Below are 27,407 nucleotides of genomic sequence, written 5' to 3' on the forward strand. Positions count from 1 at the left end.
CTCACACCCCCCACCCGATCACGTCAGTCTTACCACCCCTCACACCCCCCCATCACTTCAGCCTTACCACCCCTCACACCCCCCACCCGATCACGTCAGTCTTACCACCCCTCACACCCCCCCATCACTTCAGCCTTACCACCCCTCACACCCCCCCATCACTTCAGCCTTACCACCCCTCACACCCCCCCATCACTTCAGCCTTACCACGCCTCACCCCCCCCCCCCACCCGATCACGTCAGTCTTACCACCCCTCACACCCCCCCATCACTTCAGCCTTACCACCCCTCACCCCCCCATCACTTCAGCCTTACCACCCCTCACACACATCCCACATCACTTCAGCCTTACCACCCCCCACATCACTTCAGCCCTAACACCCCCCACCCCCCATCGCTTCAACCTTACCACACCTCACCCCCCATCACTTCAGCCTTACCACCCCTCACCCCCCCATCACTTCAGCCTTACCACCCCTCACACACCCCTTCAGCATTACCCCCCTCCACACACACCCCGTCTCTTCAGCCTTATCACCCTCTCCCCCACCCCCCATCACTTTAGCCTTACCACCCCACACCCCATCATTTCAGCCTTTCCACCCAACACCCCCCATCAATTCAGCCTTACCTCCCCTCCACACCCCCATCAATTCAGCCTTACCACTCCACATACATACCATAACTTCAGTCTTACCAGCCCACCACCACCCCGACACCACCCCCATTAATTCAGCCTTACCTCCCCTCCACATCCCACACCCCCATCAATTCAGCCTTACCTCCCCTCCACATCCCCATCAATTCAGCCTTACCTCCCCTCCACATCCCACACCCCCATCAATTCAGCCTTACCTCCCCTCCACACCCCCATCAATTCAGCCTTACCTCCCCTCCACACCCCCATCAATTCAGCCTTACCTCCCCTCCACACCCCCATCAATTCAGCCTTACCTCCCCTCCACACCCCCATCAATTCAGCCTTACCTCCCCTCCACACCCCCATCACTTCAGCCTTACCTCCCCTCCACATCCCCATCAATTCAGCCTTACCTCCCATCCACACCCCCATCACTTCAGCCTTACCACTCCACATACATACCATAACTTCAGTCTTACCACCCCACCACCACCCCGACACACACCCCATCACTTCAGCCTTACCATCCCACACACCCCATCGCTTCAGTCTTCAAGTTACAGACCCCCCCTCCCCCGCACCCCCCTCGCCTCCCCCAGCTGCACTCTCCGCACGCACGCACACATACATTATGCGCGCGCGCGCGCGCACGCACGCACAAACACATACACATTGAAAGTTGTGCTTTTGATGTTTATTTTGACAAGGCCGAAATCTGAAGTAATTCCAGTTTTAACTGCCGCACTAAAGCTACAACTTAAGCTAACTTAAGCTATAACACACAACCTCCCCCCTCCCCCTCCACCGAAAAACAAACTGAACAAAACAAAAACCCACACCGACAATAGTCAGAAACATACCTGTCCCAGCAATCTGGCCTCTCATGTTCTATGGGCCGTTAACTGCATGCGAACAATCACATACAAATGTTCCAATACGAAGCAACCTTAAAGCATGCGGTTCGCTTAAATGCACAACAAACATGTTACAAAAGTTTGAAATGATAACAAAGAGTTACAACCAATATATATATATATATATATATATATATATATATATATATATATATATATATATATATTCGGCGTATGGAAATCACTTCAGTCTACTGTCACATTCAGTTCAAACAGAAGTCGCAGACTTGGTGGCAAACGCGTCCGAAGTCACTCAACTTTTACCTTCTAATTACAAAAGCTATCCGTGTTTCATATTTCTTCCGCATTGCTGCTGTTTGTATGTCAAATGAAGGGTGTATGAATGAACTAAGAACTCCTCCTTGGAGGAAGTGTCTGTTCAACTGTCTGTTATCTATCTGGATGACAGCTGATGGGTGGCGCAACATGGTGCTCAATGGTTTGAGTTCTGTACCTTTCTCTTATCAATAGTAACTGTTTCTTGTTCAGCATCTGTTACTTTTAAGTAATCAGCACACTGACTTGGGCTGGGAGCTGCTGAGGACTTAAAAAAATGAATCCTGCACCACGGCGTCCATAGGCGTGTTTCTTAATCGCGAGCACGCGTGCGTGCAAGTGAAGAGTGGCGAGGGTGAGGAATACATTCACAACGAAACGAATACAAGGCGGTATGTAGATTTTATCTTTACCTCGCGGCAAAGGTACTCTGAAGGCTACCTACCTTGACACACGAGAAACTAGCCACTCTCGCCGCGAAGTGGAGAAAGAAACGCACCTTCCTAGCATGTCTCACGAGAACCCTGCCTAATTAGCGTGAAAGAAACACATCTCAGTTTGTTTTTTTTCATCCTGTCCTGGTTCGGTATGGAAAGCTAAACTGGAGACGGCTGGACAGCTTCCACGTGATGGCAATGCCCACATTTCTTTGCTTCTTCTCCGTTTTCTTTTGTGAGCTGTGACTCCCACGTTCATATGTATACCCGTGTGGGCTTTTCCGTGTACGACCGTTTTTACCCTCCGTTTTCGAGGAAGGAGAAGGATGCATGCTGGGAATGTTCTTGTTTCCATAACCCACCGAACGCTGACATGGACTGCAGAATCTTTAACGTGCGTACTTGATCTTCTGCATGCGTATACACACGAAGGGGGTTCGTTTTTCACCCAACAGGCGTCGTGACCGGGATAGAACCGGGGACTCTCATATTTCCTTATTTTGAACTGACCTGACAAAAAAACATACTGATATACAAAGATTCCACTCCCAAAATTCAACGACAAAAGGTTTTCTGATTATGATTAATGCCAGTGTGGTTATAGCAATACACTGCCCCGTGTAGTCTCTTCTGTGGCCAGCCTCCACGTGCACTGTCAGTCCCACACTGTGCACGCCGGTGATCAGGGAGCGGCACCCTGCCAGCAAGGTGGATCTGAGCCAAAACATAGCCTATCATCCGCTCAGAAAAATGTTGAGGGTGGGAGACATATCGGCAAAAATTAATGTGAAAAGCAACATGTTATGGGTCGGATCTGATCGTAACATCGAAGTGACTATCCGTACGGTGGAACAATATTGACCGAATCGCAAATACTAATTATCACATATGAATGTAGCATTGTCACTACATAATAAAAAAAGTATGGACGACCACAAAAAGATTTATCTGTGTACATGAACACGTTCGTCAAATATTGATTCAGTTACAGACAACTACCCAACCAGATTGCTGACTGGATTACACAAGGAATTGTTCAAGAGTGTTACGCAAATACGTTATCTTAAAAACAAATCATCAACAATTTTTTTTAAAAAGCATTTGTACATTATTGCAAGCTTGTTGTACACACATACACCAAAAATTTAACAATGGTAAATTTAGTTAATATAGCTTCTGAACATCAGGACAGCATACCCTAATAAAAGCGTCCCCATCAAAGCATGTATGTATATATAAAGAGAGAGAGAGAGAGAGAGAGAGAGAGAGAGAGAGATAAAGGTCGAAATAATCAAAGTATTTGACACGTAAGTGCTAAAGTCTGTGTGGTATCGGCTCCTTTCAATCTGTATCCTGAGCCTACGACAGTCCCCACAGACGATAAACGTACCATTTTACTTCTTGTTTCTGATCCAGTGCAGTAAAGCACTCTTCTCTTAAACGACACTGGACAAGCAAACGACCCTGTCTTCTAGGAACTTAAAAAAGGAATAATAACGATAGCTGAAAAAGACTCGTGTTCAGTTTTAATGTAAAAATCAATCAACAATAATGTAAAGTTAACAATGATACCTGATGACAATGTTAGTATGAAAAGCTGTCAACAATGAAGTAATATTTGTAGGTGAACATGTGTTAGTGGCTGAAGGATCGAAAGTGAAGGAATATTACTGACAAAAAACGTTAGCTGTGAGCAGATCAACAATGAAGTTACAGAGTGTAAACCTATCAACAATGAAGTAACAGAGTGTAAACCTATCAACAATGAAGTATCATGAAAATGTAAACTTATCAACAATGAAGTAACATGAAAGTGTAAACCTATCAACAATGAAGTAACATGGAAGTGTAGACCTATCAACAATGAAGTAACATGAAAGTGTTAACCAACCAACAATGAAGTAACATGGAAGTGTTAACCTACCAAAAATAATGTTACATGAGTAACATGAAAGTGTGGACCTACCAACAATGAAGTAACATGAAAGTGTGGACCTACCAACAATGAAGTAACATGAGCGTGCAAACTTATCAATAATGAAGGAACATGAGAGTGCAAATCAGTTAACAATGAAATAACATGATAACGTAAACGTAACAACAAGGAAGTAATACGAGAGCGTAAACCTATTAACAGTGAAGAAACATGATACTGTAAACCTATCAACTTTGAAGTAACGTGAGAGTGTAAACCTATCAACACTGAAGTAGCATGAAATTGTAAACTATCATTTATGAAGTAACACAAGAGCGTAAACCTATCAACAATGAAGTAATTCGAGAGTGTAAACCTATATAGCTATCAATAATGAAGGAAAACGAGCGTGTAAACATTATCATCATCATATGAAGTATTATGACCGGTGTAACGGACCAGATCTTACCCTGGCCAGAGTTTATCCCCGTAAGAACTGGCCTAGGCCAGAGTTTACCCCCGTTAGAACTGGCCTGGGCTACATCTTACCCGGGGTATAGTTTGGCCTAGGCCAGTTCTTATCCTCTGGGCCATTTCTTACCCCTCTCTTTTTCTCTGAAATACATTGATATTTGAAGAGTGCCGAGATTAACATTAGAATGAAGGGTATGTGAACTGCGAGGAATATATTTCACACAATAGTTATTACCAATGGGCTTTTATTCAAAACTGCAAAGTAATCAATGAACTTGTTGCTTGGATAAAACTGTTGTCTTATTTGCAATTAAAATTTTCGATATGGAACACCTGTTTTAATTGATATTATCTTTGAACATTAAGTTCGCTCCTAGACACGTTCAGCCGCTCTGATGTACAGTGATTGCTTTTGATGAATTATGCTTAGTAATCTTGAGTTAGAAATAGAAAGCGGGAGACGTAGTGGCACACCACGAGAGTTGCGTTTATGCAAGGTTTGTAATATAGCTGTGAATGCGGATGAGTTCAATTTTTTATGGAATGTACAAAGTATAATGACTTCCGAAACATGCGTGTGCATGAAAAATATTTGTCTCCGAAGTCATTTTTGTTTTTGTTTTTTTGTTTGTTTTTTGTTCACAGGAAGCAGATATAATTTGTTAGCTATAAGTACGTTTATCAAATCTGCACATTCAAATGCTAATTGTTATTTGAAACATATTTGCGTTTTCTTATTAAGTTATAGTATTGAGTATTTCAATGTCTTCTTTTGGGCGTAAAAGTATCATTTGATAGCAGTCCTCCATAAGCAACTGGAGTGAAAGGATGATGAACATGGAAGAAAGAAGAAACTGAGAAGAGAAACAAGAAAGAAAAAGAGGGTATTGAAGAAAGGTATCTCCACTAAAAAATCAAAGAGCGAGAACAGAGACAAAGAACACACACACACACACACACACACACACAATCGCCAGGAAGGGACGCAATAACAAATGAGATGATCAAAAGCAGTCTTCCGGTTCTGTTACCTGTCATGCAAAAGCTATATAATATAATATATACAACAAGTATGTATCCAGGCAATTGGAAAACTGGTTTCAGTATCCCTTTATATAAAAGCAGCAACCCAATGGACCCAAATAACTATCGGGGGATTACACTGACTAATACATTAGGTAAAGCCACGGTATTCTGCACAATCCTGAATACAAGAATGAATGAATATCTGGAGACTAACGACGTTTTGATCAAAGAACAAGCCGGATTTCGAAAAAAAACTATAGAACCACTGATCAAGTCTTTGCTTTAAAAGAGCTAGTAGATGAGATAATAAAAAGAAAAAACAGTCAACTATTTTGTATATTTTCAAAAAGCGTTCGACAGTGTTTGGCATGATGCAATGATGCTGAAGTTACACCGAATAGGAATAAAAGGTAAATGTTTTAATATCATAAAAATATGTATACGAACGCTAAAATCTACGCAAAATCACAAGATCACTTCAGCTGAGAATTCATTATTCGAAAGGGGGTACATCAGGGAAATACACTCAGACCAACTCTATTCAATATTTTCATAAATGATATCATCACAGATATGACAGATATGAACTCCCAACAATTCACAACGCTTAATCTACTGGACTCCCATGGCTTTTATATGCAGATGATTTAGTTATTTTATCATTATCTAAAGACGGCTTGCAACAAAAGCTTAACATGTTACACTCTTACTGCAGTCAATAGGGCTTACGTTTGAATAGAGAAAAGACAAAAGTAATCGGTTCTTTTTCTTCAAAAACTGTGCCTAAAATACCCCTACATTTTAAATGTGGAGAGGGCATAACTGAAACAGCAGAAGAATATAAATATTTAGGGGTTATATTCCAAAGAAATGGAAACTTAAGTCGAGCACAAGGTCATCTTAAAAATCAAGCAAACAAGGCTCTGTATGTGCTACTCAGAACATTTCGTAATACAACTATGAATATAGACATCATGTGTCAAGTTATATGATATTCGGTGTAACTTCAGCATCATTGCATCATAACGCCTAATACAACATATGGAGCAGACGTTTGGTTTCCATATGATGTTGCAGGAGATGTATTGTTTAATTTATTCGAATTATTCAGTAATTGTCTTTTCAACAAATTTCCACATGAAAGACTTCATGTCAAGTTTTATAAGCAATTACTTGGTGTACATAAAAGAGCAATGGTTCTCCCCGTTTTAGGAGAATTATGAAGATTCCCTATTAGCCTAAAAATAATGTCAAGTTATTGGCTATTGGATACACATATTAGAGCTTCCTCAAAATTCACTTGTATACACAACATATAAATGCATGTATCGTCAAACAAATGAAAATGTTCAGTGGCTACTTTTCATAAGAAATGTGTTAACTAGCACTGGATTAGATCATGTTTGGAAAAATCAGTTCACGTTTAGTGTTAAAAGATTAAAGCATGCTATATCCAAGAAGCTTGAAAATGAATATGTAAAATTTTGGAAACAGAAACATGACAGTTCATCTAAATTAGAATTTTACAAGAATGCTGTGACAAATTATAATATTGAACCGTATCTAAAGAATACAGCAAATACACAACACAGGAAAGCACTGACCATGTTCCGAATCAGCGCCCATGACTTACAAATCGAACAGGGAAGATATAAAATTACACCGAAAGAACAAAGACTGTGTGATACTTGTAACAGTTTAGAAGATGAGATTCACCGTTTAGACAATTGTGTAAAGTACAATACTAACAGACACAGATTCCTAATCGATATATGTCGTCCAAATGCAGAGCCTTGTGAATTGATCCTTCTAACAGAAATACCGCCAAGGCTGGCGAAATTTGTTCATGAATATTTCTCTTCTTAATATGCTCGGATTGGCCCCACCTGTCACCTCTAGACCCACTGCCACTGATTTTCCATCTGACTCTTGAAGCCATGGTCACATCACTTTTTTCACGAACATCATCACATCACTTTTTTGCATTAGTTGCGAAGTGGCTTGAGAGTTGGAAGGATTATATAAATTCCCATTATTATTATTATCATTATCATCATCATCATTAATGTAAATGTGATACAGACTGGTTGGGTGAGCGAAGTGTACACAGGGGGTATATTCCAGCCAGGAGGGGTAAGAAATGGCCTAGACTGGTTCTTACCATGGGTAAGAACCGGCCAGGGATAAGTTTCGGCCTGTTACACCGGACTGACATATCAAAAATAAACACATAACCCAGATCACAAATCTTCATCATTCAAGGACTGGGATTTTAGGAATGTCATATTCTTCCAATCTGTCCTGTGAATGAAGTAACAATGAAGTAACACGAGCGGGTCAACCAATCAAGGAAGTAACATTAATTTTTGCAATCACTGTCACAGAATAAGATTTTTACTTTAGTTTTGTATGTCTCTAATGTGCAAACGACTGATGTGCTTGAGACTAAGTTCGCTAACACAATACCACAATCTTCTTCTTATGCCTCAACTCTGAGAAGTCATTGGAGCGCTGCACAGAAGAACTGTTCATCAGATTCCTCCAGGTCTGCCAGTTGTGTGTCAAAGCCGGTGTCTCTGCAAATGGTTTCATGTCCATTGTACAAGGTTGTCAGTCCATCGTTTTACTTTTTCTGTGCCCCTAACCTTTTTTCTCACACAACAGTTCCGTGGAGGATTGTTATAGCAAGGCCACTGGGTCACGTTACGTGGTCATACCAGCATAGTATTCTTTTCTTAACTAATGTCAGAAGATCTTCGTAAGGTCCAACTTGGTGCTGCTTGATGGTTTGGTGCACTTTTTCATTGGTGATATGATCAGTGTATCTGATGTTTAGTATCTTTCGATTGTATTTCCATGGCTTGGATTCTTCTGTTCAAACCGCTGTGAGGGTCCATGTCTCGATGCATAAAGGAAGGTGGAATATAGCAGTGCACGCAGGAATCTGATCTTGTATTTCATAAAGATGTTGCTGTCCTTCCACATAGATTTCAGTCTGGACAGTGCTGATGTTGTTTAAGCTACCCTTGAGATGATTTCTGGTTCGGATACTTCATTGGTGATGATGGGTTTCAGGTAGGTAAACTGTTGAAAAGTTCCTAAGTTCTGTCCTTGGACAAATATTATCAGCAGTAATGGTGGTGTTGTGGCTTGCCATCAACTTGGTCTTTTCAGCACTGATTTTCATGCCATATCCTGTCGGTGTTTCATCTAGTGTTGTTGTTTTTTTCTCAACAAGCTGGGTGAGTTCTTGCTTACTACCTGCCATGCCGTCGATGTCGTTTGCGAAGCGAAGGTTCGTGATGGCTCTTCCTCCGATAAGGACTGTGCTGACATGATTTTCAAACGTGTCAGTCATGATGCATTCCAGGATTATGTTGAACAGGTGGAAGACAGAAGGCAGCCCTGACCGACTCAACCTGGCATATGGAATCACTCTCCAATAGCATGCTGTGAGAGTATCACACTGGTCGCTTGGAGTATATTTGCTGAATGGAGTTGAAAAGTTTTTGTGCAATGTTACTTTTTCATCATGGCTCTTCGTGCCCCCTGCCACACTCTGTCAAGCGTCTTCTTGAAGTCTGTAAAGACGTGGTGGAATTCCCTTTGGTGTTGGAGGTGTTTGTCACAAAAGGATACGCAGGTTAAAATTTTAATATTTCTTCGATGGTACTTCTGCCTTTGCGGAATCCGGCCTATTCTTCAGTATGATGGAATCTGCTTGCGGCTGTAATATTTTCAGAATGATTCTGAACATTGCTTTGCTAGCATGGCTGATCAAACTGATGGTGCGGAAGTTATGGTAGTGTTGGTGATTTCCTTTCCTAGGGAGTGTGATAATAAGTGATTGGGCCCATGGTGTTGGCCATTCGCCTGTATGCCAGATTATATTGCATATAACAGTTATATCAATCAATGCCTCTCCAATATGTTTCAAAAGTTCTGCAGTGATGTTGTCGATACATGCAGCTTTGCCATATTTTAGCGACTTCGCCGCTCTTATAAATCCCCCCGGAGTACTGGGAAGTCATCCTCATTGAGTAAGACAAAGACTGCCATTTAGTGTAAGTCAGGCACAGACTGCTGATCAGTGTACGTCAGACACAGAATGCCACAATGCGGATATACAATTTACGAGGGACAGATTAACGCGTGAAAAAAAAAAAAGAATGAGGAAATTCTTAGCCATGGTATGCTAGTATAGTCTTTCAGGAAATCGTTTTCCTAGATAAGCAATGTGATCAGACATTGACAGTTCACGCCCATAAGAATGTGAAGTCATTTCTTCAATTATTTGCCGTTGGATACGAAATAATTTGAAAGGGGACATTTCGTCTATGGCTTCTGCCGCGTGGTCATACATATAGTTTTGCTTGTTCTCAGGAATATGTGGTAAAACTCAGTCCATTTGATTAGTCTGCTCATATTGAATTGAAGATTATTTACGAGTTCAGTAGGATTACCATTGTTTAACTAAAGTAAAATAAAGTAAAATGTCATCTGCGAACATTTCGCAAGTACACTTTATACGTGATGGCAAGTCTTTAATGGAGAAAGAAAAAAAGTGGTTCAAGCACTGATCCTTGTGGAACACCAAATTTCAAAGGAAGTAAATTAAACCTTTTGGTACTGCCTTTAACACCTCATGGCGGTCAGCGAGAAAAAATCGCTTCACAAATGTGACACGAGTTGTCTCTCGTGATGACCTGTTCAGGGTTCGTCAAATTGTAAATGCTCATTTACCTAAATTTGACCGCCGAGAAAAAAAAGTACAAAAGCTGTACATTAAACATCACAGTTTCATACGAAAAATATTGAGAGTGACAATAAGAGTGGGCAACAAATCGCAACGAAGGCCCATAAATGGTTTACGGGAACATCGAATACTTCGCAGAGGACAAACTGAAGGTGGTCATACATACAAACAACTCACAAGTCCTGTTCATTGCTGTCTTCCCTCAACCACCCCAGCACACGTTCGCCTGGACGACTGTCGCACATAACATTGATACTTGGGACGACATTATTGGACAAGGAATAAAAGAGTAGGTGAATTCACTTCTGCTTTAAAGACACAGTTTCAAATAAATTAAGCAATTCTGACCAATCTATGTGACATCAAACACGTATTTTGCCCAAAACGAGAAATAAAGTTCAGTACCTCTTGAAGCACAGTCGCGACGTTATCAACATGACTAACTACTGCGTAGGGAAAAGTGGTGAAGAGGGGTGATTCCAGAAGTCAGCGGAAGATGGTGTGTGCCGTGGCTCAGGCCTTAGACTTCAGTCGGTCATGGTGACGTTCTGGATGCGGTCAATGGCTCTCTGCAGGTTGTCCAGCTCGGAGTGCAGCGTGCGAGCTAGCTGGTGCAGCATGCCCTTGGTGTTGAGCGGCTGGATAGTCTGCGTGTAGGGGTCATAGTGCACCTCGTGGGGCCGCTTGATGCGGGACGCGAACTGTCTGCACGTCACACACGGCCTGCTAGTCAGCGGTGCAAGTCAGACACAGACATTTAGTCAGCATATGTCAGACACAGTCATTTAGTTAGTGTGACACAGACATAATTTTTAGTTTCAATTTCTCAAGGAGGCGTCACTGCGTCCGGACAAATCCATATACGCTACACCATATCTGCTGGGCAGATGCCTGACCAGCAGTATAACCCAACGCGCTTTGTCAGACCTGAAGCGCATGCATATATATATTTGTGTACCTATCCAAGTGGATTTCTTCTTCAGAATTTTACCAGAGGACAACACTCTTGTTACCATGGGTTCTTTTTCAATGCGCCAAGGGCGTGCTGCACACGGGAACTCGGTTTATAGTCTCATCCGAACGATTAGACGCTCAGTCCGATTTTCAAATCAAACTTGGGAAAAGGTCGAGAACGAGATTCGAACCCAGACCCTCACGGACTCAGTCAGAAACAGACTGCAGTCAGTGTAAGTCCGACACAGGCATTTAGTCAGTGTGAGTCCGACACAGGCATTTAGTCAGTGTAAGTCAGACACAGACTGGTAATCATTGTAAGTCAGACACAGACTGCTAGTCAGTGCAAACCAGACACAGACATTTAGTCAGAATAAGTCAGACACAGACTGGTAGTCATTGTAAGTCAGACACAGACTGCTAATCAGTGCAAACCAGACACAGACATTTAGTCAGAATAAGTCAGACACAGACTGGTAGTCATTGTAAGTCAGACACAGACTGCTAGTCAGTGCAAACCAGACACAGACATTTAGTCAGAATAAGTCAGACACAGACTGGTAGTCATTGTAAGTCAGACACAGACTGCTAGTCAGTGCAAACCAGACATAGATATTTAGTCAGAATAAGTCAGACACAGACTGGTAGTCAGTGTAAGTCAGACACAGACTGCTAGTCAGTGCAAACCAGACACAGACATTTAGTCAGAATAAGTCAGACACAGACTGGTAGTCAGCGTAAGCCAGACACATACTGCTTGTCAGTGCAGTGAGAAACAGACATTTAGTCAGTGTAAGTCAGACACATGCTGCTAGTCAGTTTAGGTCAGACAGACTGTTAGTACGAGTCAGACACAGACTGCTCGTTAATGTAGGCCAGACACAGAAATTTAGTTAGTGAAATTCAGACACAGACATTTAGTCAGTGTGGAATCAGACACAGACTGCTTGTTAGCGTAGGTTAGACACAGACGTTTAGTCAACGTTAGTCAACCATAGACATCTATTCAATGTGAGTCAGACACAGACATTTAGTTAGAGTAAATCAGACACAGACTGCTAGTCACTGTAAGTTAGACAAAAAACATTTAGTCAGCGTGAGCCAGACAGATGCTGCGTATCAATGTGAGTGAGAAACAGACATTTTGTCATTCTAAGTCAGACACAGACATTTACTCAGTTTAAGTCAGACACAGACTGCTAGTCAATGTAAGTAAAAACAGACTGCCAGATAGTGAAAGTCAGACACAGACATATTTAGTCAGCGTAGATCAAACACAGACTGCTGGTCAATGCAAGTAAGGCACAGACATTTACTCAGCGTGAGTGAGACACACACTGCTAGTCATTGCGAATCAGACACAGACATTTAGTGTCCGTGTCCCAACTACCCAAAAAAATCTTCATTCCTGTCCATAGCTTTATTTAACGCTCAATCAATTGGCTGCAGCGAAAAACGTGCAGCAATCAACGATTTTATGATTGACAAAAAATGGTATTCTTTGTCTTACTGAAATCTGGCTTTGTCCACCTGGTGACGAGGCGAAGTGCAAAGATTTATCTCCACCCGGTTTTATGACTTGCAGATTCCCACGCCCAACGCGTGGAGGTGTCATTGCTTTTCAACACCTCTCTCAATTTCTGTCTTTGATTAACACTTTCCGCTGTGATCATTCCAATTTTGACCCAGCACAACTCACTTTCTCCTTACCAAATAGAAAACTACATATTTTTGTCCTATCGCTCACCACCTAGCAAGAAGAACCAACTTACTGACAATCTCTTTCTTGAACAGTTTCCCAACTTTCTAGAATACATTAACATTTTAAAGGGCCACTATCTCATTATAGGAGATTTTAACTTTCGCTTTGATAAACGCTCAAATGCCAACACTGGAAAACTAATCAGCCTTCTAGACTAATTCTGTCACCTACCCATCGTCAAGGCCACATCCTTGACTGGGTTATTTCATTTTTATAGAAAAGATGACAATTTTGTACAGTCCATTTCTATTGCAACACTCTGTCCTCAGATCACTTCACTGTGCAAATGCAACTGAACCTTTCCAAACCCCTTCTTCTACCAGAATATGTTGAAGCCAGAAACATAACGTCGATTGGCATTTTGGTATTTAAGTCTTATCTGCAGTCCAGATTTAGTTCCCTTCCATCACTTGATGCTGAAAAACTCAGTCTCCTCCTAAAAAATCTTGACAAATTCGCTCCACCCACTTTACTTAAGATTTCCAACCGGCCACCCCCCCCCCCCCCCACCCCCCTGGTTCTGTTCTGCCCAGCCCCAGTTACAGGAAGCTCAGAGAGAAAGGAGAAGGGCTGAGAGGCAATGGTTGAAGACTAACTTACACGTACGCAAACAAATTTTCTAAACTACAAATAAACTTGCCAATAGAATTATAAATAATGCAAAACCATCCTTCTTCAATGCTAAGATACTTGCCTGTACCGCCTGTAAGGAGCTATTTAGTATTACCAACAGTTTTCTGGTTAAGGCAAAGACTTCTCCTTTACCATTATTTGTTAATCCATCAGAATTTCACAAGGCTTTTGCTGACTTTCATCCCTTCTTTCTGAATGTCCTGACATTATACTTCCCTGTTTCGCTTCCATCATTAACAATTCCCTTCTGTCTGTTACCTTTCTATCTGTGTTTGAATATTCAGTTGTCAAATCGCTTCTGAAAAAGCCATCTCTCGATCGAGAAAATCTGAAAACTGTAGACTTTCTAATCTGTCTTTTCTGTCCAAAATAACTGAAAAGATTGTTCTCCTGCAACTCTCTGAACATCTCAATTAGAGCAATCTGTTCTATCCTTTGCAATCAGCCCGACTCTCCCATATTCTTGGTGTGTCTGACGCGGCTCTCTCTTTTTTCAGCTCTTACCTATCCAACCGTTACTGTTACTGTGAACCGTCTGCACTCAAGACCCGCTCCCATAGAATTTGGTGTTCCCCAAGGTTCTGTCCTTGGATCAGTTATTTTTCTACTTTATATACAACCTGTTTCAGAAATTATATCCCATCATTCTCTTTCACATCACAGGTTTTCGGATGATAACCAGATTTAGACGTCTGGTCCAATCTCTCATCTTTTTGAGATTATCACCTCTACTCAACAATGTATAGCTCACATAAAATCATGGATGGCAAGCAACAAACTACAGTTGAATGATGAAAAAACGAAAATGATTTTTCTTGCTCCTAAACGTTCAAGCTGCTTTCTACTGCAGATGCGGACTGGAGCGCGTTCCCCAAGTGGCATTTAGATACGATATTACGTAATGACGATTCATTCATGATAAAGTGTAAGGTAAAAAGAGTAAGGGCCTTAGAAAGTATAGATAACGATTTTTGGAAAGCAGTAATTAACACATACCTAGATAATAACACACAAACAAAGATAGAAGATGTTAATCACAGCAATGTTTTAAACCAATTATTGTTTTATAATAATCTAGCAAAGTACAAGGGAAGGGTTCTGTTCTTTAACAGTGGAAAGATAATGGGTTACATTATCTTAGAGATATTGTACATATCTCAGAACATAGATTGCTGAATCTAGAAGAATTAGACGTGCTAATGGGACACAAAAACGCAACTACAATATTCGAATTAAATGCACTGAGAAATGAATTGCCACCAGCTTGGCTTGACTGGATTATAAGAAATGAAACTCATACAAATGAACTTCAGCCAACATCCTTTGAAGCCAATCTGTTCAACGCCAAACCAAAACATATTAAGAAAATGCTTGAAGAAAGGTATCTATCACATGTAAATCCATATGGCAGAGATCTGTGGTGTAGGAAACTGAGTTTCGAAATTGACGAAAAAGGTAAGGTTAACACCAAGAACATGCTCAAGGGAGATCAGGTTAAGGGAATTATAAAGGAAAATGAATCATAATATTCATCCCACAAATATCTTACTTAAAAAAATGAAAGTTTCAGATATGAACAAATATGACAAATGTGTGGACGAGATAGACAATATGGAACACTTGTTCTTTAACTGTCCTTCTGTAAACAAATTTTGGTCTAACATAGATTATTAGCAGCCAGATTGAGGAAAACGATAACACTTTAACAGAAGTGCTCGTTGGCGTGCAAAGGAATGGAGTGGCTAAAGACCAGAAAACACCGCTAATCATGTGATATTGATTGGGAAAATGTGTATTAGCACAGCGCGTAAAACTAAACCGATATCAGCGTCAGAAATATACATTTACAATTACGTGAAAAGAATATGACCTGAATTAGTTGACTGTTTATACTTTGTAGCAAGCATACCTTGCATGCGCTCACGCACGCACACACGGTCATACATGCACACGTGCGCACACGAACACACACACACACACACACACACACACACACACACACACACACAAACAAACACACACACACAAACACACATACACACACACACACACACACACACACACACGAACACACACACACACACAACCACACACACACGAACACACACACACACACACACACACAAACACACACACACACATTCAGTCGGTGTGAGCCAGACACACATGGTGAAAGTCAGATACAGACATTCAGTCAGTGTGAATCAGACAGAGAGATTTAGTTCGCGTGAATCAGACACATACTGCTAGTCAGTGTAAATCAGACACTGACTGTCCTGTTAGTCCGTGTAAGTCAGACACGGGCTGCTAGCAAGCGTAAATCCAGACACAGCTTGCTGTACAGTGGAAGACACAGACTGCTGAACAGAAAGTAACACACAGACGTTCAGTCAGCATAGAAATATAAGTTCCTTTGGTTTGACGAAGGAGAGGTCGTGAGTATGTACATGCGTGTATGTGGTTGTGTATATGGATGGCAAATATGATGTTGTGAAGAGAAAGAGAGAGAGAGAGAGAGAGAGAGAGAGAGAGAGCGGGGTGGGGGGTGGGGGGATTCAGAGCATTATTTCTTTGGATAACAGATAAGCAATGGTGTGCTTTTTTCATTCAGTGCCTGTCCAAAACAGGGTCTACATTTCAAAACACTAAATGATAAAGGAATAAGCATGATGGTCATGAGAGAAAGAGAAAGACAGAAACATAGAGAAAGACAGAGCGTGTATGCATAGCATGCTCTCTCTCTCTCTCTTATGACAGTGTAATGTATTGTCCACTTTGTTGATACCGATTGACTCTTGGTGTGTACTGTTGCCCAGGACCCCCCACTCCCCCACCTCATCATATTATATTGCACCTTTATATATATATATATATATATATATATATATATATGTGTGGGGGGGGGGGGGGCGGGGGCGGGGGGGGGGGGCATGTGTGTTGATCAGATGATTACAATGCATGTTACTTTGTCTTCCTTACTGACCTGCTGTTCTCTATCACATGTTCCATGTAATATGAGGTTATCTATTGTTTCATTCTCTCTCTCTCTCTCTCTCTCTCTCCAGTCTCCCTCTCCCTCTGTCTGTCTGTCTCTCTTTCGTTCACCTGTGATATTTTTTATTCTCATACTAATTTATATGTTGAATTATGAATTATGCTTCCTTTGGCAATGAGCAGCGCTATGTGTATTTTTATTAGGCTTACTGTTTTATATTCACATTAGTATAGTATTTGTTAACATACACAATGTATGCTTATGTGTGCGTGTGCGTGAGAGAGAGAGAGTGTGTGAATGTGTGTGTGTTCTGTGTGGGTTTTTGTTTCCTATGTCGTTCATTAATACCATGCTTGTGCCTCTGTGTGTGTGTGTGTGTGTGTGTGTGTGTGTGTGTGTGTGTGTGTGTGTGTGTTATTAGTACCATGCTTATGCCTTTATGTAGTATTGTATTCGCATGCTGTCACTTTAAGTAGCATTGTTTAGTGCATGCAATGACATATATAATGTATTATTGTGTAGTGTAGACCGTTTCAGGGCGGGGACTGGATGAAAAAAAATGCGCTAGTGCTTATCTACTATCCTCGAAAATAAAGAATTTTGTCTTGTCTTGTTTTGTCTTGTCTTGTCTTCTCTCTCTCTCTTTCTCTCCAATAATTACTGGTTCCCTTTCAGATAGCATCACACAGACCTGGCTGGCACCACCACACAGTCACAGCGCAAGGAGGTGTGCGGATCACAGGATGGTATCCCCTAATTGCCCTATTTCCGCCCGGCCCTCAGCCCCTTCCTCCACCGGAAGTCCAGGCTAAAGATGCCAACAATCCCTGGCCAATGTTAACGGGCTGCCTGGGTGATGGGTGTGAGGCGGTGGGGGACCCGGAGGGGAAGAGTCAGAAACAGTCAGTCACAGGTCCTACACCCCAGTCACTGTCCAGAGTGCCGAAAGACCACAGACAGACAGACAGTTTTCCCTGCCTCACAAGATAGGCCAGGGGCTAACAGGGATATGAGACAAGGGGCTCATTTGCGCCATTTCTTTTCTCTTGCCTATTTCTACTCTTCCACCGGAACTTAAATTTGAGAGAGAAAGCGATCTCCATTCACTGCAGTCATATTCGTGGAAATTAATTCCTGACTTTATTAGCACTCTTTTAAACTTGTTTGGTAATGTAAAACTTAAATAACTTATTATTGACATCTGTTTAATGCGATGTACTTTATTAGCACCTCTTTTAAACGTGTTTGATAATGGAAAACTTATATAACTTAATTATGGACATCTGTTTAATAAGATGTTGAGATTATACGATTTATTGTGATTGAAATGAAATGAAATTATGGTGCTTAGAGCCTCGCCGACCACTAAGGCCATCTCAAGGCTATCGCCGCGTTAATAACTACTACAAGGGTAAAACAACAACAACAACAAAAAACAAAAAAAAAAAAAACAATTAAAACGAGTCACCACTTCAAACTTTCCACTCAAAAGTTTTTAAAAAAACTTCCATAGTTTAAAACATTCAAATCTGGTTACAAATGTTGACTTCTTTTAAGAAGTCCATCAGCGCCCACGGAGGGACATCACGAAACAAGGTCTTCAAAGAAACCGCCGTGTAATGTCTGTGTCTAACGTCATGCAGATCCTAACAGTCAAGGAGCACGTGTTTCACGGTGAGAGGCTCATCACAGGGAATACATCGAGGGGCCTCTTCCCCCTTCAACAAGTAAGAATGAGTAAAAAAAAACAGAAAAAAAGTGTGCCCCGCATGCAGTCTGCACAGCACAGACTCCTCCTTTCTGTTCTTCACCCCTGAAGGGAGGGTCTCTTTTAGGTCTGGACGGATCTGAAAGAGCTTGTTGTCCGTCTGGGTGTTCCACTCCTCTTGCCAAAGATCCTTAACATAAGTGTTCACCTTCTGCTTCATGTCTGTGTATGGTACAAAGGATCTCGATAATTCTTTCTTTACAGCGTTCCTGGCCAGCAGGTCTGCCCTTTCGTTACCACGAATGCCAACATGTCCGGGAACCCAGGCCAACACAACCTCGTATCCTTTCTTCGTTGCGAGAGTAAAAGCTTCATAAAATTCCAGCAGTCTAGGATGAGTGATATTCCTGCAGGTGATCGCCTCCAGGGCTGACAAGGAGTCGGAAAAGAACATGAATCTCTTTTGTTTCGAAGAGAGAACCATTTTTACCACCAGAACCAGTGCGGTTAGTTCCGCAGTGTACACTGAGCTGTCAGACAGGATGTGTTCCGTTGAGGGCCGGTCAGGAAAGGCGGGACAGAACGTAGATGCAGCGACTCCGTCCTCTGACTTGGAACCGTCAGTGAAGATTCTTTGGAAAGTGGGAATTTTGTGGCAGAGTTCTGAAAAGTAAGTTCTGTAGGCCAGAGAACTGGTGGAGTCTTTACGGTACGAGGCCAGATCGAATCGGACCTCCAGTGTTCTAAAGGTCCATGGAGGGCTGTCGGGGAACTTGGAGAAGTCTGAGATGCCACCGACATCCAGATCGGCATTTTCTATGTGCGGCTGAATGCGGAGTCCAAGAGGAGGGATGCAGTTTGGGTTGTCTTTAAATTTCTTGTTGAAGGGGTTGTTGAATACAACGTCGTACGCAGGGTTTGTAGGTTCAGAAAACAATTTCAAGTAATAGTTTAGGGTCAGCTTCAGTCTGCGGTTGGAGAGAGGCGGTTCCCCCGCCTCTGCATACAGGCTGTGCACAGGGGTGGTGCGGAACGCACCTAAGCTGAGACGGAGCCCTTGGTGGTGTATAGGGTCCAACAGTTTCAGGTAAGACGGTCTGGCCGAGCCGTATACTACACTTCCGTAGTCCAGTTTGGACCGGACCAGGGCTCTGTAGAGGTGCAAGAGAGTTCTCCTATCAGCACCCCAGTCCGTGTGTGCCACAACGCGGATGATGTTCAGGGCTTTTTGACAAGACATTTTCAGCTGTTTGATATGGCTGAGGAAGTTCAGCTTCTGATCAAAAACGACCCCTAAAAATTTGGCTTCCTTGACCGCCGGGATGGTGGATTTTCCCAGACGGATTTCAGGGTCCTGGATAGAACTGGCGAAAGTTGTGAAAATGAATACACTCAGTTTTGGAGGACGAAAAGGTGAAACCATTCTCCTCTGCCCAACACTGGATTTTGTAGACGCAGAGCTGAAGCCGTCGCTGGATGCTGGCATACGTGCTGCCAGTTGCATACAAGGCGAAATCGTCCACGAACAGCGAGCTGTCCGATCCCTTCTGAACCGACTGGACGATGTCATTAATTTTGATGCTGAAGAGAGCTGGCGACAGAATGCTCCCTTGCGGGACACCCAGCTCCTGCTCGTGAATGTCGGACAGGGTGGTGCCGACCCTCACCTGGAATTGTCTGTCTTGCAAAAAGTTGTGGATGAACTGGGGCAGGTGTCCTCGGAAGCCGAGCTTGTGCAGGTCCGAGAGGATTCCAAATTTCCAGGTGGTATCGTAAGCTTTCTCTAAGTCAAAAAATATGGCCACCACATGCTGTTTATTTACAAAGGCATTTCTTGCAGTGGTTTCCAGACGAACCAGATGGTCAACGGTAGAGCGATGCTTGCGGAAACCGCACTGTTCTTTCGCCAGAAGGCGTCGGTCTCTAGTTTCCATATCAGTCTACCGTTGACCATCTTCTCCATCAGTTTGCAGATGCAGCTGATCAGTGCTACTGGGCAGTAGTTGGAGGGGTTCGAGGAGTCTTTTCCCGGTTTTGGCACCGGGATTATGAGGGCTTTCCGCCAGGAGGGTGGAAAAAAGCCTGTGATCCAGACGTGGTTGTAAACTTTGAGCAGGGTGTCCAGACAGGTTTCGGGAAGATGTTTTAAGAGTTTATAAAAGATCTCGTCCATTCCTGGAGAGGAATCCGTGCAGGTCTGAAGGGCAGATTTTAGTTCATTCATAGTGAAAGGAAGGTTGCAGCTCTCTGTGTTGTCAGAACAGAAGTTGCAGGGTGTTTTTTTCTTTCAGGTTTTTGGTTTTGAGAAACCGAGCAGATTTGTTGGTAGATCTAGAGTTCAGTTCGATTGTGGAGGCAAGCAAATTGACAACTGCTTTCTTCTCTGTGACCAGAGCATCTGAGAGTTTAAGATGATGAAAAGTTTGCCCTTAATTTTTTTTTCAAACCCTCCACACTTTCTTCTTGGGTATGTTGGAGGTTAAGGAAGAGCAAAACTCTCTCCATGATTTTCTCTGGCTCTTTTTAAAAACATACCTGGCATTCACAATCAGTTGTTGATGGGTTCGAACGCTATCGGCCTCCGGTCTCTGAAAGACGCGTCGTTGCGATCTCTTCCGAGACTTACGGGCCTCCCGACATTCCGCGTTGAACCAGGGCGTTCTTGGCATCTGAGACTTGGAGTTAGATGATGGGACTGCTGCTTTGGCGCAATCTAAAACAATCTGAGTCAGAGTGTCAGCAGGGTCCTTGCTTTTTAAGACTGTTTCTTCCTGCAGCTCTGCTCTTAACTTCGTGGTAAAAATTCCGCAGTTGGCTTTGTCATAGTTCAGGCGGTCAGGCAGAGAGTCACCTTCCCCATCTGTGGGGTGGAGGACGACAGGAAAGTGGTCACTCCCGTGCAGATTGTCGTGCACTCTCCACTCGTAGTCCAGGACCAACGATGGATCACAGACCGACAGATCTAAACACGAGAGCTTTCCAGAGGACAGATGAAGGTAAGTGGGTGACTTGTCGTTAAGACAGCACAAGTCCATATCGGAAAGAAGGTTTTCCAAAAGAAGACCTCGGGCTGATATCATCTCACTTCTCCAGAGCAGGGAGTGGCCATTGAAGTCGCCCAACAGTAGAAACGGTCGTGGGAGCTGGTCGACCAGGTTCATGAGGTTCTGCCTCAGAACACGGGCGGAAGGAGGAAGGTACAGAGAGCAGACAGTGATGGTTTTCTCAAGTGTGACTCTGACTGCCACCGCCTGTAAAGGGGTGCTTAAAGGAACTGTACTGTATAAAATGGACTTACGTATATAAAGAGCGACACATCCTGTCAATCCCTCTTGCTTCGGTTGAGTGGGTTTCTGGAAATTGGTGTAGAACCCACGGATGTTCCAGTGGATCACTGCCATTAAAAAGGTTAAAAAAATAAAGCAGCAGCCTAATCCATCGCTACACCCTGCTCCTCTGCGGTGGCTCAAGGTCGGCCAAGACCGCATATCTGTTTTTTTAACTTAAAAACTTGTCTCTTGTCTGATTCCGACCAAGCCGGAATATCCACCACCTCGGCTCTTTCCGACCCCGCGGGGAGGGGGACGGGAGACGGACACCGTGCCTCCGCCCGAGGTTTTCCGCTCCCGCCCAGCAGCCCCTGAGGACTGCCGTACAGGATGGGAAGGGGTGGACACAGCGCCTCCACCCAAGGCCAACGGTTCTATCAATGTGGGTAAGTCGTCCGTCTGCGTCCCTGTGGACGTCGTCTGGATCGCAACGTCCACCTTCCTGGTTCTGATGACAGAAGCGTAAGACGCTTTAGGCAATGCAGCCTCCACTTGTTTACATGCCTCAAAGAAAGATATTTTCTTCTCTGTCTTCACCTTCCGGATTTCTTTTTCTTTTTTCCAGGTGGGGCAGTCTTTAGATGAGGACGGGTGGCCGCCTCTGCAGTTCGCACAACGGGCTGGACTGACGCATTAGCAAAGGGGCTGAGAGCCGACATGGGCTTGTCGTCATCAGTGCCCTCCACCACAAGCCATGACGGCCAATATCCAGAGGTCTCACCGACCTCCGAATCTGAGTCCGAATCGTCAGTTCCTGGTCTCCTCCTTTTCCCAAGTTTAGGGGGGTATATTTGGTTGGAAGCCATGGTTTTTATAATTGTAAATTCATCCCTCCCTTACCCACCCACCATGGGGTCCAACTTAGGGGCCAGGAGATCATCATGGAAGGTCTTCATGTCGTGAGTATCAGCAGCGGACTCAAGCTCTTCAGACTTTCTCTCCCACCATGTGTTCTTCATCTCACGTAGCCTCTTCTGTACGAGTTGCTTGGTTTGCAAGAACTGGCAGTCTTTATCGGAAATGTGATCCTGATGCCGTATATGCAGTGTGTTCAGGAGCTTGGAGATTCCAGTGTCGTTCTCGTCAAACCAGTCTTTGTGGCTCCTCTGTACAAAGCCGAGTGTATCAGCTGCTGCTGTGTACACAGCATCTCTAAAGGTGCTCCATACCTCTTCTACATCAGTCGATGCAGGAATTTCTTTGAGAGCTGCTTGGATTTGCTGCTGCATAGGGAGGCGGTGGATGTTCAGCTTCCTAGGCGGTTTCTGCCTGGCTGGTTGGAGCTTGCGTGCAAGTCTGATGTTCATCTTGCTTCATACCAGGCAATGGTCCGACCAACAGACTGCTCCTCTCATGCAGCTTGTAATGGAAACATCACCTCTGTCCCTCTGCTGGACAATCACATAGTCCAGTATGTGCCATTGCTTGGAGCAGGGGTGCATCCATGTGTTCTTGTAATTGTCCGCTTGTTGGAAGAGGGTGTTGGTGATGGTCAGTCCATGCTGCGCCCAGAGCGAGAGCAAAAGCAGTCCGTTGGAGCTGCACTTGCCAGTGCCGTGCTGTCCTAGGACTTTTGGCCACGAGGAGAAGTCCACGCCGACGCGGGCATTGAAATCCCCAAGGATGATTAGCCTGTCCTTTCTGTCTACCGCTGAAATGGTGCGGATGAGCTCCTCGTAGAAAGCTTCTTTGATGTCATCAGGTTGGTCATCGTCGGGGCATAGCAGCTGATGACTGTGGAGAAGCAATCCTTGGACAGCTTCAGACACAGAGTCATCAGCCTATCGTTTATCCCACGTGGAAGGCTGTCTTTAGAAATTCTGGTTTAAATAACCATTTGGCACAGTAGATGTCTTCAACGTATCACGACCACTCAGAGTACATAAATCACTAATTTGATCAACATTTCTATAGTTCAGTGTACCAGTGCGAGCATTCAAATCACCACATACAATTACAGGACAATCACCAAATTCTTTAAACAACTCTAGCAAACAATCTTCTAACATCGAAATACCATTGTAAATATCTGTCTCTTCACAGTATTTAGAATTTTCGGGTGGAATGTATGTTCCAATAAGGAGGCAGTCAGATGCAGCACCCAAAAGTACACGCGACAGCTTTACCACATTAATGTTGTCAAATTCAACATGTATTCTCGCAATGAATGGCACAAACTCCTTCTTTACCAGCAGAGTTACACCACCAGACAAACGTCCGTGTACATTGTCGGAAATCTTAACACCAGGACACACAAACACAATATGAGAACAAAATAGAGTATCAGGGGTAGTTTGGGTAAACGTTTCTACTGAAAGAGCAAAATCGTAATCATTCATCAGAAACGACATGTCAAGCTCATTCGTAACACACCAAAGACCCTCAATATTAAATGAGGCGAAAGAAGTACTGCAGCATGAGGGCTGGGGTATATTACCGTCAACAACAGTGCCGGATTCAAAATCTGTCTCTGCAGTTCCGTTAGGCACTCGATCGCTGTATGCCGGATCCTTGTCTGACCCTCATTTTGCACCCTTCACTTCACCATCAGTACAGTTGCTGAGTGAGTCCGAGCCAGCTGTCTCACCTGCACCCTGGACGAACAACCTCTTCCACTGACTGTTCAGCTCCCCAGGCCTGCGGTCTGGTGCAATAGTCGCTCGGCACCTCAGCTGCCTAGGAGAGTGCAACGACTGAGCAGCCTCTGACTGGCGTGCACCCCTCATGTGAGTAGCCGACCCAGCACAACTCCCCGCAATGATGGGAGAACCACGTCCAATACCACACAAGGGGGTGGTGGGTACAGGGTCATTGTTCACAAAACTTTCTTCATTCACCTCCCCACTGTTACTTTCTGTCTTTCCCTCCACCTCTCTGTCCTGCTCCCCCATCCCCTCACTCACCACCTCTGGGGGGCACAGGAACTGTCACTGGACCTGCAGCATCATTGCCTTGTCCGCCAACTGGTTCGTACTCCACTGGATCGTTGACGTTCAGCTCGTCGTCACTTTGATTCCGGTGACGCCCTGCAGGTGAAGGAAACGGATTGTCCTGACGAGAAGCCCCGCCCGCTGCCTCTGTGACTCCGTCCTCTCCCGCTCTGCACTGTTCTGCACCACCTCCCTCCCCCTCTCTCGGCCGTCACTGTCGTTGAAGTGCTACTGTTCTCTGCCCACCTGCCAAGCGTACTGACGCTGTCGATATTGCTGGTCCGTACGGTAGCAGTTGTCGGCAGGCAGCACCCGGCCGTCTTCCAGGTACCAGCGCCCGCCCTGGGTCTTCAGACGGTCGGCCTCGTCACGCTGTGTCGGGGTGAGGTCTGGCCCCACCTTGACGCCCTTGTCCCGCGCCATCGCCTGTCTGCCATTCTGTCGGACATGACTGACATGGTGGTCTGCAGTCCCCTGAACGTGACAATCACTGGTCTGATGCTGCTGTTGCTCCGTCTGCCCACACGTACAGCGTCCACCACGTCCTTCTGGCGCAGAGACTGTTCAGAGGGTCCAGAACTTTGGTCAATAGCGATGCCAACGACTCACCTTCTTCTCTCAGACCCATGATCTTAAGGTTTTTACGTCTCGTGTCGGACTGCACCCGACCCAGCTCCTGTTGTAATCTTGCTGCTTGCTGTTCCGAGTGTGCCAGTCTTTCGTGAAACGATTTGATGTTGCTGGTATTTTGCTGCACAGAACGCGGCACCCACTACAGGTGTTGTTTGATCTCGTACATGTCCTGACACAGTGCACTATGGTTGGCTGCGATCTGACGCTGGGTATCAACGTTCTGTTGGTGGTTACCATTTAATGCTGACAACACCGACTGCATTTGATGTGAAAGTCTGTCCATTTCTGTCAAAGGGCCAGGATTCTGTTCGACATCACCCGCGCAGCGTAACAGCACACCACACAACAGCAACAGGATGTCCGATGGCCGTAGCGACACAGGAATTTTCAGAGTCCTGATGAGACAAGATTTTTTCTTTGCTCTTCGAACCATAAAGGCGATAAAGATGAAAACAAAAAGGCCTATGCTTTCCCTATACTGTTGTGTTTCACAAGGCATTTTCAGCCAAGTGAAACACCATTTGCCTACAAACTCGGAAGTTTGGTGAGTACAGTTTTACCGCAGTCCTGTGTGTGTGTGTGTGTGTGTGGTAAACTTTAACACTGCCATTTCCTCTGGAAATACTCTGTCCGCCAATACCAAATTTGCTTTATCATAGTAGGAAAAAACTCTTCACAATCGTACCAAAAATAGGTTGTATGCCTTCCGAATTTATCCGTATTTCCGAATCATTAACGGTTTATTTCGTTGATATTGGTTCTGGATTCCGAAAACACTGTTACCCGTTGCAGCTGCCCGATTGTCTGATAAGAAGACGCCATGACCTCGGTTTTTTTGTGTGTGTTTTTTTAATCAAAAGCAAAGAAATGCAAATTCTGGACAGAACACATACTGTGACACTAAATACATTATTGACATGTTTACTGCATATGAATATTCTAAAGTTGACACTGAATTAACTGGTCTATGCAGATCTTGACAAAACATGTTGCAAAGCCTGAAGCAATGGCAACGTCCCCTTTACAGGTGAATAAAAAAAAAATCTTAAATAATCACCTACGTGTTTACTGCATACGAATGTTTTAAAATGGATACTGAATTAACTTGAATAAACAGAAACGAAAAATTGAATGGACGGTGTCAAGTTTCCCAGTGAGTCTAAAGACAAGCTTGTCGAACACGGATCTCTGCAGATCTATAAAACGGACACATATTGCAGCGTGTTTGAGGCGATGGGAACGTCTCCTTTACTTCGGACTTGAAAGAAATTCTTAAATGTCCGAGATATACAAAACTAACACGACTTCGATCACTGTTGTCAATTATTCCTCTACAAGAACATGCTCAAATATTAATTTTTGAACGTCATCGTCGAACCCGCGTTAGCGCAGTGCATAAAACCACTCATTCTCGACCTGAACATCGATGGTTCTAATCTGCTCTGAAACTTTTTCTTTTTTTCTTTCTTTTTTCAACGCGAAGCTGTATATAATCATTATAACGAATACAGAACACATTTCAGCAAACTAATTTTTATAAGTTTTTATCATCATCATTTCTTTTTCTTTAAGTGTGTTTTACATGTGAGTCTTGAAGGCCTTGCCTTTCTTGTTTTCATTTGCTTGCAGCCCAAAGGAAGTATTTTCAAGATCTTGTGATGTCTAAACAGATCCATTTGGAAAGCGACCAATCAATTAAATAACAAGAGAGGCAAGGCCTTCAAGACTCCCTTGTAATACATTTTCAAAAAAAATCTAATCGTTAAAATGTGTTCTGTATTTGTTATTATAAAGCTTCGGGTAAAAGAAAAAAAAGAAAAAAATGTGACCAAGCGCGCTATGCTTGCTCCAACACTATTCCCGCACAAGCTATAGCAGTCGACGTTTTCCCTCCTAACCCCTGCACAGAATGTGTGACGTCACTCCGCTTACATCATTTTGTCCTCGTCAGACCACCTGCTGACGGCTCGACCAGTGTCGCGTCGCGGTACGTCATTGGCTGAGAAGAAACTTGTGTTTCTGTTC

At 43.6% G+C, this 27,407-nt stretch overlaps 1 protein-coding gene across 1 annotated transcript in view; it reads right to left on the bottom strand.

Moving 5' to 3' along the window:
* Positions 1 to 1,254: 1,254 nt before the first annotated feature.
* LOC143297883 (tryptophan 5-hydroxylase 1-like) overlaps positions 1,255 to 27,407 on the bottom strand; it is a 138,042-nt gene continuing 111,889 nt past the window's right edge. Inside the window, exon 12 of the mRNA XM_076610410.1 lies at positions 1,255 to 11,143. Coding sequence (XP_076466525.1) covers positions 10,966 to 11,143 — 178 coding nt within the window. The 3' untranslated portion in view covers positions 1,255 to 10,965. The remainder of the gene's footprint in view (positions 11,144 to 27,407) is intronic.

The sequence above is a fragment of the Babylonia areolata genome, chromosome 23 (assembly GCF_041734735.1).
Source record: "Babylonia areolata isolate BAREFJ2019XMU chromosome 23, ASM4173473v1, whole genome shotgun sequence".
In the NCBI taxonomy this organism is placed as follows: domain Eukaryota; kingdom Metazoa; phylum Mollusca; class Gastropoda; order Neogastropoda; family Buccinidae; genus Babylonia; species Babylonia areolata.